Source organism: Podarcis bocagei, assembly GCF_964188305.1.
Source record: "Podarcis bocagei genome assembly, chromosome: 10".
In the NCBI taxonomy this organism is placed as follows: Eukaryota; Metazoa; Chordata; class Lepidosauria; order Squamata; family Lacertidae; genus Podarcis; species Podarcis bocagei.
Window position 1 is genome coordinate 63,700,686 of NC_138135.1, and position 13,160 is coordinate 63,713,845.

The 13,160-nt window shown below is 44.7% G+C and overlaps 1 protein-coding gene across 1 annotated transcript in view; it reads left to right on the plus strand.

Moving 5' to 3' along the window:
* Positions 1-5,052: 5,052 nt before the first annotated feature.
* Positions 5,053-13,160, plus strand: part of LOC308596552 (mitogen-activated protein kinase 12-like) — a 50,895-nt gene continuing 42,787 nt past the window's right edge. The window contains exons 1-2 of the mRNA XM_081211756.1: positions 5,053-5,411; positions 12,856-12,985. Of these exons, the coding sequence (XP_081067882.1) occupies positions 5,068-5,411; positions 12,856-12,985 (474 nt within the window). The 5' untranslated portion in view covers positions 5,053-5,067. The remainder of the gene's footprint in view (positions 5,412-12,855; positions 12,986-13,160) is intronic.

Genomic DNA, 13,160 nt, shown 5'->3' on the forward strand with positions numbered 1-13,160 from the left:
ATATTGTTGGTATAATACGGGAGTGGTGAACCTGTGGTCCTCCAGATGTTGTTGGATTCCAACTTCCATCATTTCAAGTCAGCATAGCTAAGTCAGGATGATGATGATAAATTTATTATTTATACCCCACACATCTGGCTGGGTTTCCCCAGCCACTCTAGGTGGCTTCCAACAAAATATTAAAATACAATAGTCTGTTAAACATTAAACACTTCCCTAAACAGCATTGCCTTCAGATGTCTTCTGATGGAAGTTGAGAGTCCAGTATTTGGAAAGCTCAAGTTCACCATCCCTGGAATACTGGAAGCCGGCTAATACAGAAAAAAAAACCATTTCCACACCAATATGTAGTGGCAGTTCGACCTTCTAGGTACTTGCCGTTTTGAACGTCCTCAGAAAGGGAGTGAATAGCTGCTAAAATTGTATATTAAAACCTTAACATGGAGAATTTGTCAAGGTTGAATATTTCAGAATCTCTCAGTGTACCATCTTTGTTCCTGGGGTTACCCTCATACACAACAGTTTTGTGGCACCTAAAAGACTTAACAGGTGTACTGTGGCGTAAGCTTTTGTAGACTAGAGCCCATCACCAGAAGTATGGTGTGCCTGCCTCGGCAGATCTGTTCACACTAGCATAGAGCAGTTGGTCACACACTCAAGAGTATGAAAAGGGCCTCCCAAGGTCCATCTCATCTACCCTCCCTGCCAAAGCAGGAAATCCCACTGCTACAATTTCTGTCAAAAGCCAGCTGGAAGCAAGGAGCTGCAAAAACGGGAAGTCATTAAAAAAAAAAAATTGTTTGGCTTCTTCAAGAGTCCAAGCTATGAATATTGGCAGTCTTCCCAAATACAGAAGGGAACTGTCTCGCATGTTGATTATGCAACCATTTTGTATTTTGTGCTCCCAGCAACTGTTGGTTATTTGTGTCTAATGTTCCAGCAAATGTGCAGGTTATAGAATATATTCTTGTTCCAAAACGACACTACTGTGCCCAAATAAATACAGACCACCAGCTGGAATAAACTCCTGCGCACGGGATTGATTTTGTATTTCTGTTATCGTTCCTTCTCACCTTGTTAACCTGATTTATCCTACAGTAACGCAGCTTTTTAAAAATCTGTTTGATCCTGCTGGCAAGGATAGTTCATAACAAACCAGTTATTTTCCAATGTGCTATTATTAAGTCATTAGAAACCAAGGTCCAATTCCATTGAAATGGTTTCCTTCCACTGTGTGCTGTTTGCTACCATGCAGAGAGACAATCATGGTACCAAAGCTCATTTCCTTTGATGCTTCCACTTCAAAAACTGTTCTGGCCTATAAGCCCAGAGGTGTGACAGAAAACAAGGCATGGTTGTCATGTTTTTCATGACTGCCTCTCTGCCCAAAGCATAATGTCGAAAGAGACTGGCGGATTACCGCTGTCCACTCCTTTTATATGCGGACGACGCGGTAATTCTATCTTATACACGCGTTGGACTAACCAGAGCTCTGAAGATCTTTGCCACGTATTGTCAACTCAACCAATTAACCATCAACCATGCTAAATCTAAGATTCTGATTTTCGCCAGAAGTCGGAGATTATACGAATGGAAGCTTGGTGGAGCAAAAATAGAGCAAGTCCTAAAATTTCAATACCTAGGAGTTATTTTTCAATACAATTTGGGGTGGAAAGCACAAATTCAACACCTCCTTAACAAGGCCAAAACTCTGTCATATGCGCTCCTCCGATTTTTCTTTTCGGATGGAGCTTTGCATGTTCCCTCGGCCCTAAAGGTGTTCAAGGCAAAAGTGGTACCCGTGCTTGCTTATGCTGCCCCGCTCTGGGCCGTGACGACAGACCTTGCTCCTCTTGAGACTTTGCAAAACCAATTCCTACGTCGGCTCCTAATGCTCCCCCCGTGCGCAAGCAACGCAGCCATGCGACTAGAATTGAAGATCGCATCCTTAGAAACTTGCCTGTGGAAGCAAGTCTTCAATTATTGGTTATCATTGTGGCATAGATTACCAGACCATTACCTTGTCCAATGCTTATGGCGAGATGAATTCTCCAGCCTTTGGACTAGTAGAATTCATGCCAAACTCTTGAGCTATGGAATCTCTCCCTTAGATTCCCTAAAACTAGATCAAATCACTGCTCAAAGACTGATCCGCCAAAGACTGGATGACATCGATTTACAGCGAAATTATATGCTGGGGGGAGGTGTTTGTTCGCCCCAGAACATTGGTATCACTTTAACTTACCGCGTTCCATCATACCTCTCCTCCCTTTCGACTGTTGCCCATAGGCTGGCCTTCACCAAAGCGAGGTTTAACGTTTTTCCCTCCAATGTCCTGAGACACAGATTCTCAAAGGGCCAAGCCTCCGCCATGTGCGAATGTGATAAGGAGACGCCGGAGTCGCTTCAGCACATTATGTTCACTTGCCCCTTATTCAAGGTGCCACGGGCAAATTTGTTGGGATCAATCATTCAGAAACTAGAGGGTACCCCACCAAAATTCCACCTTGCCCAAATCTTGCAGGATAAGGATACCCATACGACCCTGAAAGTGGCTAGGTTCCTGGTCGCTGTCCTTACCCAAAAGCGTTGCCAAGGAGCACCACAAGCTAATTAAGGCGTAGTATGCCATTCTATCTTATAGTATTTTATTGTTATAGTAGTGTTTTAGCGGCTGTTTTTTCCCACGTGCACAAGCTGTTATTTATGTCTTGTTTTTATCTGTATGGGCCTATGGCCGCAATAAACTATTATTATTATTATTAATGTCGAAAGAGACGGTCTCAGTCAACCCTAAAAACAGATACTCTCCTGGAACAATTTGGAAACAACGCCAAATACCGGGTCACCACAGCCACTCTTTAGTCCAGCCTGTGGCAAATCTCCCTTTGGTGAGTTATTTATGATGGCCACAATTTTTACCTCCCACTTACAGGCAAGGTTAAGGTGGATTAACCATGATATGCAAAACAGAGTGTTACTGCTAGCAGTGAATGAGTCACACAGTTCTGCGAAGGAAGTAACAGGTCTGCCACAAATCCTGCAGTTACAAGTAAACCAGCTGCAGACTCCAATGACAGACACATATAAGGAAAAATGTGGGGAATGTACCTTTTCTCATTTTTTAGCTGCCCTGCTTATGAAAGAGATGAAAGGGTAGCAATTGAATTAATTTTGCAAGTCGCAGCAGCTACTTACATTCATGGTTCTTGATGCTTATAGAAAAATAGTGCGGTGTAATTTATTGGACTGTTCCAGAATTGGCAAACTGCAAATAATTTTACTTATGTGCCCTAATTAAATTTATTCGTATTCAAGGTTCCACAAGTTTCTTTCTTGTTCCTAATCCACTATTTTCACTCGGGAACTTCATTGTATGTTGACATAGATGGGGATGGAAAATCAGGCACATGAAAAGATACCATGGATAAAATGTATCTGGAGAAGAATTGCCAGATTCACTAATGGTGTGTGTGTGTGTGTGTGTGTGTGTGTGTGTGTGTGTGTGTGTGAATGAATGAAAAATAACAACAGTATAAAGACAAGTAAGGTACATTGCTACTGTATTTGGAAGTTCATGACTGAGTAGAGCTTCCAAGTCCAGATGCATTATGTCTGTATACCAGATGTTGCTTTCATGCCTTGACTGAGCACTGTGGAAGAGGCACTTAAAACTACAAGATGTGTATTTAGTTTGAATCACCAGGGACAGTTCAATTACAAAATCCGCTTTCTAGCCAACCATCTCAAAGGTGATACTTGACAATCAAAAGTGCAACCCTCACACGCAAACAACAATGTGGAAACCACAGTGCTTATTTAGGAGGAGATAAAAAACGATTTCTCTTTCCCGCCATTTCCATTCTTTATGTACAAAAATGGAAGGAAGAAGTTCCCTCCAAAGAAGAAAGGAGAAGTAAGGTGATGGGCTATGTGGAATCGGCAAAGTTAACAGCCAAAATAAGAGAACTTAATGGTGGTAGTTTTGTGGAAGAATGAAAGCCTTATTCGGATTACTGAAAGAAATGCTATAGTATGACGAATTCACGAGCAGGATTTGAACTATGAGCAACAGAAGGAATTAGAGATTATTGTTATGGTATAAGACCCGGGTGCCACCTTGAAGAAAACATTAGGAGGGGCCAGGTAAGCCCTGAACCACATAATTGATCACATGATATGTGATCGATTTGAATGACTATGCCCATCAACTTTAGGGGGCAGCTCCCTCAAATATTTTATGGGGGGCAAAGACCCCCTCAGCCTCTAGGAGTTGGCTCCTATGGTATAAGAAATAAAAAATATGGTGCAGCAAAGGGGGAGAAATAAAAAATACCACCATGGGAAACGGGTTGGGAAGTCGACAAAACAAAAGAGACATTTATGTGTTGGAGTGTATATGAAGGGTCAAATTTAGGTTTGATGAGGCCCTAAGCTACTAAAGGTAATGGGGCCCTTTATATGTCCAGCTGTCCTTTGTCAACAACAAATTGTCGCTGTTTTTTCATAGCTGCCAACACTTCCCCCTTTTTAAGGGAAATTCCCTTATTCCAAATAGGATTCCTCGCAAGAAAAGGGAAAAGTTGACAGCTACTGTATATGTTTTTTGGGTTGAATATATGCTATATAGTAATTTATGGATCTAAGCCATTTGCACATAACAAAATATGCATTTTATCAAAGTAAATTGTTGAACTGAAATACAATTAAGAAGAAGTAGATTATATTTTGGAAATGTACACCCAGTTTTTTTCCTTTATTTATTTATTTTTGAGGGACCCCCCCAAGAGAGTGGGACCCTAAGCTAATGGTTTGCTTAGCTTATACCTAAATCCGGCACTGTGAAACTTTTGAAATGTAATAAAATATAACCTCCGGTGCGGGGGGGGGGGGGAGAGAGAGAGAGATTTCTTTCCCAGCTAGCCAGCGGCGTTGTCAATCGACCTCTCCAAAATAAAAAATGGGAAAGGAAACGGCCTGGAGGAAGAGGGCGCATGTTGCGAGACCTTCATCCATCCATCCATCCACGCTGCCTGCAGCGCGGTCCCCTCCCACCAAAGGGGGTGAATGGTGGAAAAGAAAGGGGGAGAGAAGGAGCGAGAGCCGCCCTCTTCCACAGAGGCTGGGAAAGAGAAAGAGAAACGCACGCCCAGGCGGAGAGAGAGAGAGAGACAGAAGGCGGACGGGCGCGCGCAAAGGCGAGGCGCGCCCCCTCCGCGCGCGGTTCCGCCTCCCGCCGCGGTTGCTGCTCTCTTTCGCCGGGAGCTGGCGGCGCGGGGGAGGCGGGAAGCTGCCATGTCCTCCCCCAAGAAGGGCTTCTACCGGCAGGAGATCACCAAGACCGCGTGGGAGGTGAGGGAGCGCTACCGGGAGCTGCAGGCGGTGGGATCCGGAGCCTACGGCGCCGTCTGGTGAGTCTGGAGCGGGGCGAGGGGAGGAAGGAGGACCCCGGGGTGCAGGGCGAGGAGGAGCAGCAGGCGAAGCAGCCCCGGAGGAAAGCGGGGCGAGGGGTGGGGAGAGACTCTATCCAAGTTCCCCAGCGATCCCGGAGGGGGAACAATGGGCGCCTCGCAACTTCTGCTTCCCCGCAGACTCTGGAAAAAGGGGGCTTGGGGGGGGGGTTGCGCGCTGCTGCTGCTGCTTGCGCGCTCCACACGCAGCCTTCCCGTCTGCGCTCTCAGCTGCGCCTCGCCAATTCGCCGCGCGCCCGGTTCGGCGGAGGCGAGCGGGCGCCGAACTCGAACCCAGAGCTCCGTACTTCTTCTGCTCGCCCGTCTGAAGGACACTCTGCCCGAGGTTAAGGGCTGGGAAGGTGCAGGGGTCTGTGGTCGGATAAGCTTGTTTGGGGGGGAAATGCACATCTATACTGCCCTCCAATATTTCACAAATGAAAATAGGGACGTCCTATTTAATCATAATCATAATATGCTTATTTATACCCTGTCCATCTGACTGGGCTGCCCCAGCCACTCTGAGCAGCTTCCAAACATATAAAAACATAATAACAATAATAATAATAAATAAAAAAACACATATAAAAACATAATCCTAGGTGGCCGAGGTCCCTTCGCCGCCCTCTCCTCCTAAAATATTTGAGGGGGGAAGTGTAAGGGCATTGCCATTCAAATGGTGTGCATGTGCCGTGTCACGTGATTGATGGAACCCCAATAATAATAATAATGATAATAATTTTATTTGCCACCCATCTGACTAGTAAAAGCACAATACAACGTCACACACTAAAAACTTCCCTGAACAGGGCTGCCTTCAGATGTCTTTGAAAAATGACCAAGCTGTTTACCTGTTTGACATCTACTGAGAGGGCGTTCCAGAGGGTGGGCGCAACTACCGAAAAACCCCTCTTTCCTGGTTCCCTGCACATCTTGAAGCCCACATCTATGCAATGTGGAAATGTGCGTGGAGAAATGTTTCTTCTCCGCCTTCTTTTTTTCACTTTTATTGCCTTGCTTCCTGTGGTGTTAGAAACTTCCTGTTGGGGGGGACGATAGGAAGCAAAATTTTACTCTCGGCAAATGGGTTCCCAGACATTGATATGGGTGCCTTCACAGGATTCTTTCATTTAAAGGGCTGCATGACAGAATTTGTGGACTTTCTGCCCCATTTGAAGCCAGTTCTCTGCTTCTTCTACAGATGTTAAAATGCCAATAACCTCAGACGGACAGGGAAGGAGGCTGGTATTTTTTTGCCTGCAACAGGCTGTGCGAGGGCAGATCTCCCTACTAGTGCAAAGAAACTGCACCTCCAGCATCAGTTGTGTTTCTGACACAGGAAGGTGTTGAGAGTAAAATAGAGGAGGCTGACAGCTGTCAGATACAGAACGATGCTCACAGGGAAGAACTGTTTGACATAGATAAGCTCCCTTTTGTTGAGTGCTATTCATGCGTCTGGTCTTTGCAGCTCCTTCTGTTCCTCATATTCCGCTGAGAACGGCTGTCAGGCTTGGCCATCCCTACATAAACAGTGGTGAAGTAATCTGCGGTGAGGTAGAGGGTATTTAACATGTAAGACAGGCGTTTTTTCTCTCCCCTGTTGTTAGAATCCTTGTGCGGACTTGCCCCAAAATGTGGAATAGAAGTGTAGAGTTGGAATGAAGGAATCTCAACTGAAGCATCTATGGCTGATGGCCATCCAATCTCTGCTTAAAAATTCTCCAAGTAAGGAGAGTCCACAACCTCCTGAGGGAAACGCTTCCACTGCCGAACAGCTCTTCCTGTCAGAAAGTTCTCCCAGAAATAACATAAATACCTTAAATAATGCAGATTTAAGCCACCCCCAGAATGTCAGGAGCACAGGAAAGTGCCATATTTCTGAGTCAGGCCCACCCAACTCAGTACTGTCTGCACATTTGGAGATGGGAGCGTTTTCTCCCCCCCATTGGTCTGAGGTCCAGTGCTGACGGCCTTCTGGTGGTTCCCTTGCTGTGAGAAGCCAAGTTACAGGGAACCAGGCAGAGGGCCTTCTCGGTAGTGGCGCCCATCCTGTGGAACGCCCTCCCACCAGATGTCAAAGAAAAAAACAACTACCAGACTTTAAGAAAGACATCTGAAGGCAGCCCTGTTTAGGAAAGCTTTTAATGTTTAATAGATTATTGTATTTTAATATTCTGTTGAAAGCCACCCAGAGTGGCTGGGGAAGCCCAGCCAGATGGGCGGGGTATAAATAAATTATTATTATTATTATTATTATTATTATTATTATTATTATTATTATTATTATTATTATTCCAGCCTAACTGAAAAAGACAGGGATTGAACCTGGGACTCTCTGCATGGGCTCCGCCTCTGAGCTGCAACCCTTCCTTTATGTGGTTTATATGGCAATCCCCACGAACCCCATAGCAATTGCATGGGGGTCCAGGAGAATTACGCCAGTTGCATGTGAATACTGCACCTCCTTTGGGTCTTGGGCACTGTATTGCCAATGCTCACACTCTTCCTTTTCACTCTGCTCTCGCCATTTCCATTTTGTGGCGAGGAGGAAGAATGAGAGAAACTAGTGGAGCCAAGACTATTTTCAGTCTGCCAGATATATCCACTTGGGCAGGCATAGACAAACTCGGCCCTCCAGAAGTTTTGGGACTACAACTCCCATCATCCCTAGCTCACAGGACCAGTGGTCAGGGGTGATGGGAATTGTAGTTCCAAAATATCTGGAGGGCCGAGTTTGCCTAAGCCTGCACTTGGAGGTGGGGCAAGGAATAGGAACAGAGAAACTAACGGTAAGGAACAGAATACCTCTGGTTGTGTTTCGAGCTGTTTGATGACGGTGCTTGGCACTCGCAGGATCACTTTTGAAGGACACTCGTGAGCAGTTGAGTCAGTATTACGGAAGCATTAATATAATAATAATAATAACTATAACAATAACAACAACAACAACAACAACAACAACAACAATAATAATAATAAATTATTTATATCCCGCCCTCCCCAGCTGAAGCCGGGCTCAGAGCGGCTAACAACAATAAGACTATAAGCATCTATTTATGCATATTATTATTATTCTGGGATATCTCACTCTGTAGAGAAGGAGGCGTTTATATTCTCAGGGTCTTTGGTTCAAGTTGGGGAAAAGATTCTGGCATTGCAGGGGGTTGGACTAGATGACCCTTCCAATTCCTCAATTTGATGATCTATGATTTGTTTTTGTTGTTGTTATTATTATTATTGTTGCATATAACATTCCCAGTGACAAATCCGTCATCAGGGTCCTAAATAACAACAGGGTTTTCTGTTGCAGTGTAATATTTTTACATTGATGTATTTGCAGGACCGTTTTGGTTACTGGTTCTGTCTCTAAGTCAGAAGCTCCCAAGTTTAGTCCCTGGCACCAGTTGGTAGGACTGCCACCAACCACTATATATTGGGTTTAATGCACCAAAGGTCTGACTCCGTAAAAGACAACTCCCTGTGTTCATTTTTTTAAAAATAATATTTTATTAGGTTTTATCCATAAAAAAAGGTTTAGAGAAATACAAAAAGCAAAAAAGATACAAAATTACAAAATACAGAAATACAAACATTAAACACAAAAAAGAAAAGAAAAAACACATATAAAAAGACAAAAATTCCTTCTTTCTTAATTTCTCCTCTTTGATTAACTTATTTTCCTGACTCCCTCGCGTCTCCCATTTTTGTATCCCTTTTAAAAGCTAGTTCAGCAAATTCATGTCCTGTTAGTCTATCTATTTATTAATCCAATCTTGCATTTTACCTTGTTGCTAAAACCCCTGCAATTCATTTCAATGTCCTCAACATTCAAAAATTTTACAATATTTCTGCAAATACATTTTAAATTTCCTCCAGTCTTCTTCCACCAACTCTTCTCCCTGATCTCGGATTCTGCCAGTCATTTCCGCCATCTCCATGTAGTCTATTAGTTGCATCTGCTATTCTTCCAAGGTGGGTAGGTCTTCTGTCTTCCAATGCTTTGCGATGAGAATTCTTGCTGCTGCTGTAGCATACATGAAAAAAGTTCTATCCTTCTTTAACACCGATTGTTCAACTATGCCCAGGAGGAAGGCCTCTGGTTTCTTCGGGAAAGTATATTTAAATACCTTTTAACTTCCTGTGTTCAAAACAGGCATCTGAATTAGTCCTTTAAATAAATGTTCATTTAAGCCAGGGGTCCCCAAACTAAGGCCCGCAGGCCGGATAAGGCCCGAGGGACTCGTTTATCCGGCCAGCGGCAACCCCCGCCGCCCGCTGCTGCCGCAATGCACTTCCGGGTCAGAGGAGCACCGGAAATAGCTTGTGCGCATGTGCATGCGTTATTTCCGGTGCACGTCCGGGTTGGAGGAGGCCCGTGCACATGTGCACAAGCTATTTTCAGTGCTCCTCCGACCCGGAAGTGCGCTAGAAATAGCGTGTTTGCACGCATATGGGCATGCGCTCCCCTGCTTCCAGCCCGCTGCGTGATCAGCACTGGAGACAGCGGCCCAAGGCGCGGTAAGTTTGCTGACCCCTGAGTTAAGCTTTACCTGTCTTTAATATTTACTACAGTGGTACCTCAGGTTAAGAACTTAATTCGTTCTGGAGGTCCGTTCTTAACCTGAAACTGTTCTTAACCTGAGGTACCACTTTAGCTGATGGGGCCTCCCACTGCCGCCACACCGCCGGAGCACGATTTCTGTTCTCATCCTGAAGCAAAGTGCTTAACCCGAGGTACTATTTCTGGGTTAGCAGAGTCTGTAACCTGAAGCGCCTGTAACCCGAGGTAGCACTGTATTATGGTTCCTTAGCCATGTGTCTTAGTTCCTTTCCATATGTTGACATTTTCTAGGAGTGCCCCTGGGTCAATTTTTCACATACCGGGTGTTTACGTTGTTCGCTATTTTTATGTCTGTTTTGCATCGCACCTTAATTTACAAGCTGGGATGACCTTCAGTGACAATGTTGTCTCCTGCCTACCACCACAGCTGTTTTTCTCATCTCCTGGCCCCGTAACACAGCAGTCCTGAGGTGGGAAATGTGGTTCTTAGAGGGATATAAACTTACATCTAGCCTCATGTGTTTTATCATCTGAAACATCATGTTAAAACTGTTATAGTGATTTAAGCTGTTCCTGCCTTATCCTCACAACTGTAATTCAACTGCGATTTAGCCTGGTGCGAGAGTGAAGAACCCAAGGACCTGCAGACGTTGTTGGACTACAACTCCCATCATCCCTGACCATTGGCTATGCTTGCTAGAGCTGATGGGAGTTGGAATCCAACAACAGCTGGATGGCCACATGTCCCCCAACCTTGTCTACATAGTCTTGGACTCACTGTGACTGGGGGCAGGGAGATCAAACTGCTGTGCCTTTCTGGGTAGAACACATAGCAATGGAATTCATCCTTTGTGTGCAGCAGGTCCCAGGTTTTCCAGTTGAAAAGATTCGGGTGGCAGGTATTGGGGAATATTTCTGTTTGAGATAAAGAGAGCCTCTTCCCATTAGAGTAGTAATAAGAACACAGAAAGAGTTCTACTGGAACAGACAAGTCCTGTCTATTCAGAATTCTCCTCTCCCAACTACCTAAGGTAAAGGTAAAGGACCCCTGGACAGTTGAGTCCAGTCAAAGGCAACTACAGTGGTACCTCAGATTAAGAACTTCCTTCCGGAGGTCCGTTCTTAACCTGAAACTGTTCTTAACCTGAAGCACCGCTTTAGCTAATGGGGCCTCCCGCTGCTGCCACGCCGCCGGAGCACGATTTCTGTTCTCATCCTGAAGCAAAGTTCTTTACCCCGAGGTACTATTTCTGGGTTAGCGGAGTCCGTAACCTGAAGCGTCTGTAATCCGAGGTACCACTGTATGGGCTTGCGGAGCTCATCCCGCTTTCAGGCCGAGGGAGCCAGCATTCATCCACATGTGGGTCCGGGTCATGTGGCCAGCATGACTAGACTGCTTCTGGCACAACAGAGCACCATGATGGAAACAGAGCACGCAAAAACTCCATTTACCTTCCCGCAGCAGCGATGACTATTTATCTACTTTCACTGGCATGCTTTCAAACTGCTAGGTTGGCAGGAGCAGGGACTGAACAACGGGAGCTCACTCTGTTGCGGGGATTCGAACTGCCGACCTTCCGATCGGCAAGCCCAAGAGGCTCAGTGGTTCAGACCACAGCGCCACCTATGGAAAGCCCACAAGGGGGTGTAGAACCTCTGTTCTTTAAGGGAATGGGTTATTATTATGTAAATATACGAGCAGGAATTTATAAATCGGCAGCTGATGGATAATGAAAAAGGGAAAAGTAATAATTAAATAATAATAATTGTTAATTGTATATAAGGAATGAAATATGAATTACAGTGGTACCTCGGGCTAAGAACTTAATTCGTTCTGGAGGTCTATTCTTAACCTGAAACTGTTCTTAACCTGAAGCACCACTTTATCTAATGGGGCCTCCTGCTGCTGCCGCGAGATTTCTGTTCTCATCCTGAAGCAAAGTTCTTAACCCGAGGTACTATTTCTGGGTTAGCGGAGTCTGTAACCTGAAGCATATGTAACCCAAGGTACCACTGTAGAAATAAATATGTAATATCAAGCAGCATCGGGGGAAAGTAGGGATGCATCTAGGATAAAGAACAGGAAGTCAACTTTGGGGGGAAATTGTATTAAATTTTATGTAACTTGGCATTGATTTGTGTAAAATTTGGAAAACTAATAAATATTATTTGGCAAAAGAAAACAAACCCCACGAGCCAGACATGATACTTGGCTAGATATAAAAAATAATATGTCCAGGAATGAGGCAGTTTTCAGTATTACAATACATTTCTGAAACTGCCTGCCCATGCTCTTAACTTATGAACAAGCTAACTACCATGCCACAGTTTGGATTTGGATTTGATATCCCACTTTATCACTACCCAAAGGAGTCTCAAAGCGGCTAACATTCTCCTTTCCCTTCCTCCCTCACAACAAACACTCTGTGAGGTGAGTGGGCTGAGAGACTTCAGAGAAGTGTGACTAGCCCAAGGTCACCCAGCAGCTGCATGTGGAGGAGCGGGGAAGCGAACCCGGTTCACCAGATTACGAGTCTACTGTTCTTAACCACTACACCACACTGGCTCTCAGTTAAATTTGCTGAGTTATGAAAGCAAGTTTGAAGGGAGCCACATGCATCCTTTTCCACTCTCACATACCCACCCTCCTGTTGAAATGCACACACGGTTTGGTAGGCATTGGGAACACACAGAAACTGAATTTTGTCGCCCTTGCTTGGGTGCTGTTATACGGCATATTCCTTATCTGCGTCAATAAACGCGCTTTGTCTCTTTCCCAGGATGCAGCTATACCCTTTCGCCTAGCTTCTGATTCATGGAATTTCTGTTCTCGTTTCCTTTAAGCTCAGCTATTGACAGGAAAAATGGAACAAAAGTGGCTATTAAGAAGTTGTACCGTCCATTTCAATCGGAACTTTTTGCCAAGCGAGCCTATCGGGAATTGCGTCTCCTGAAACACATGAAGCATGAAAATGTGAGTATAGAGGCACTAACAAACCTCTCTTCCCTCATTTTGGGAAGTTAGCTGCTGCGCACTGTGACGGAGTTGCATGGCTTTAAATTCAAATTATTTCAAATGTGTTCATATGCACCTGGATTTTTCTATAAAGAAAAACCCGGATGGTTTCATATGAAATCTGATGTATGTT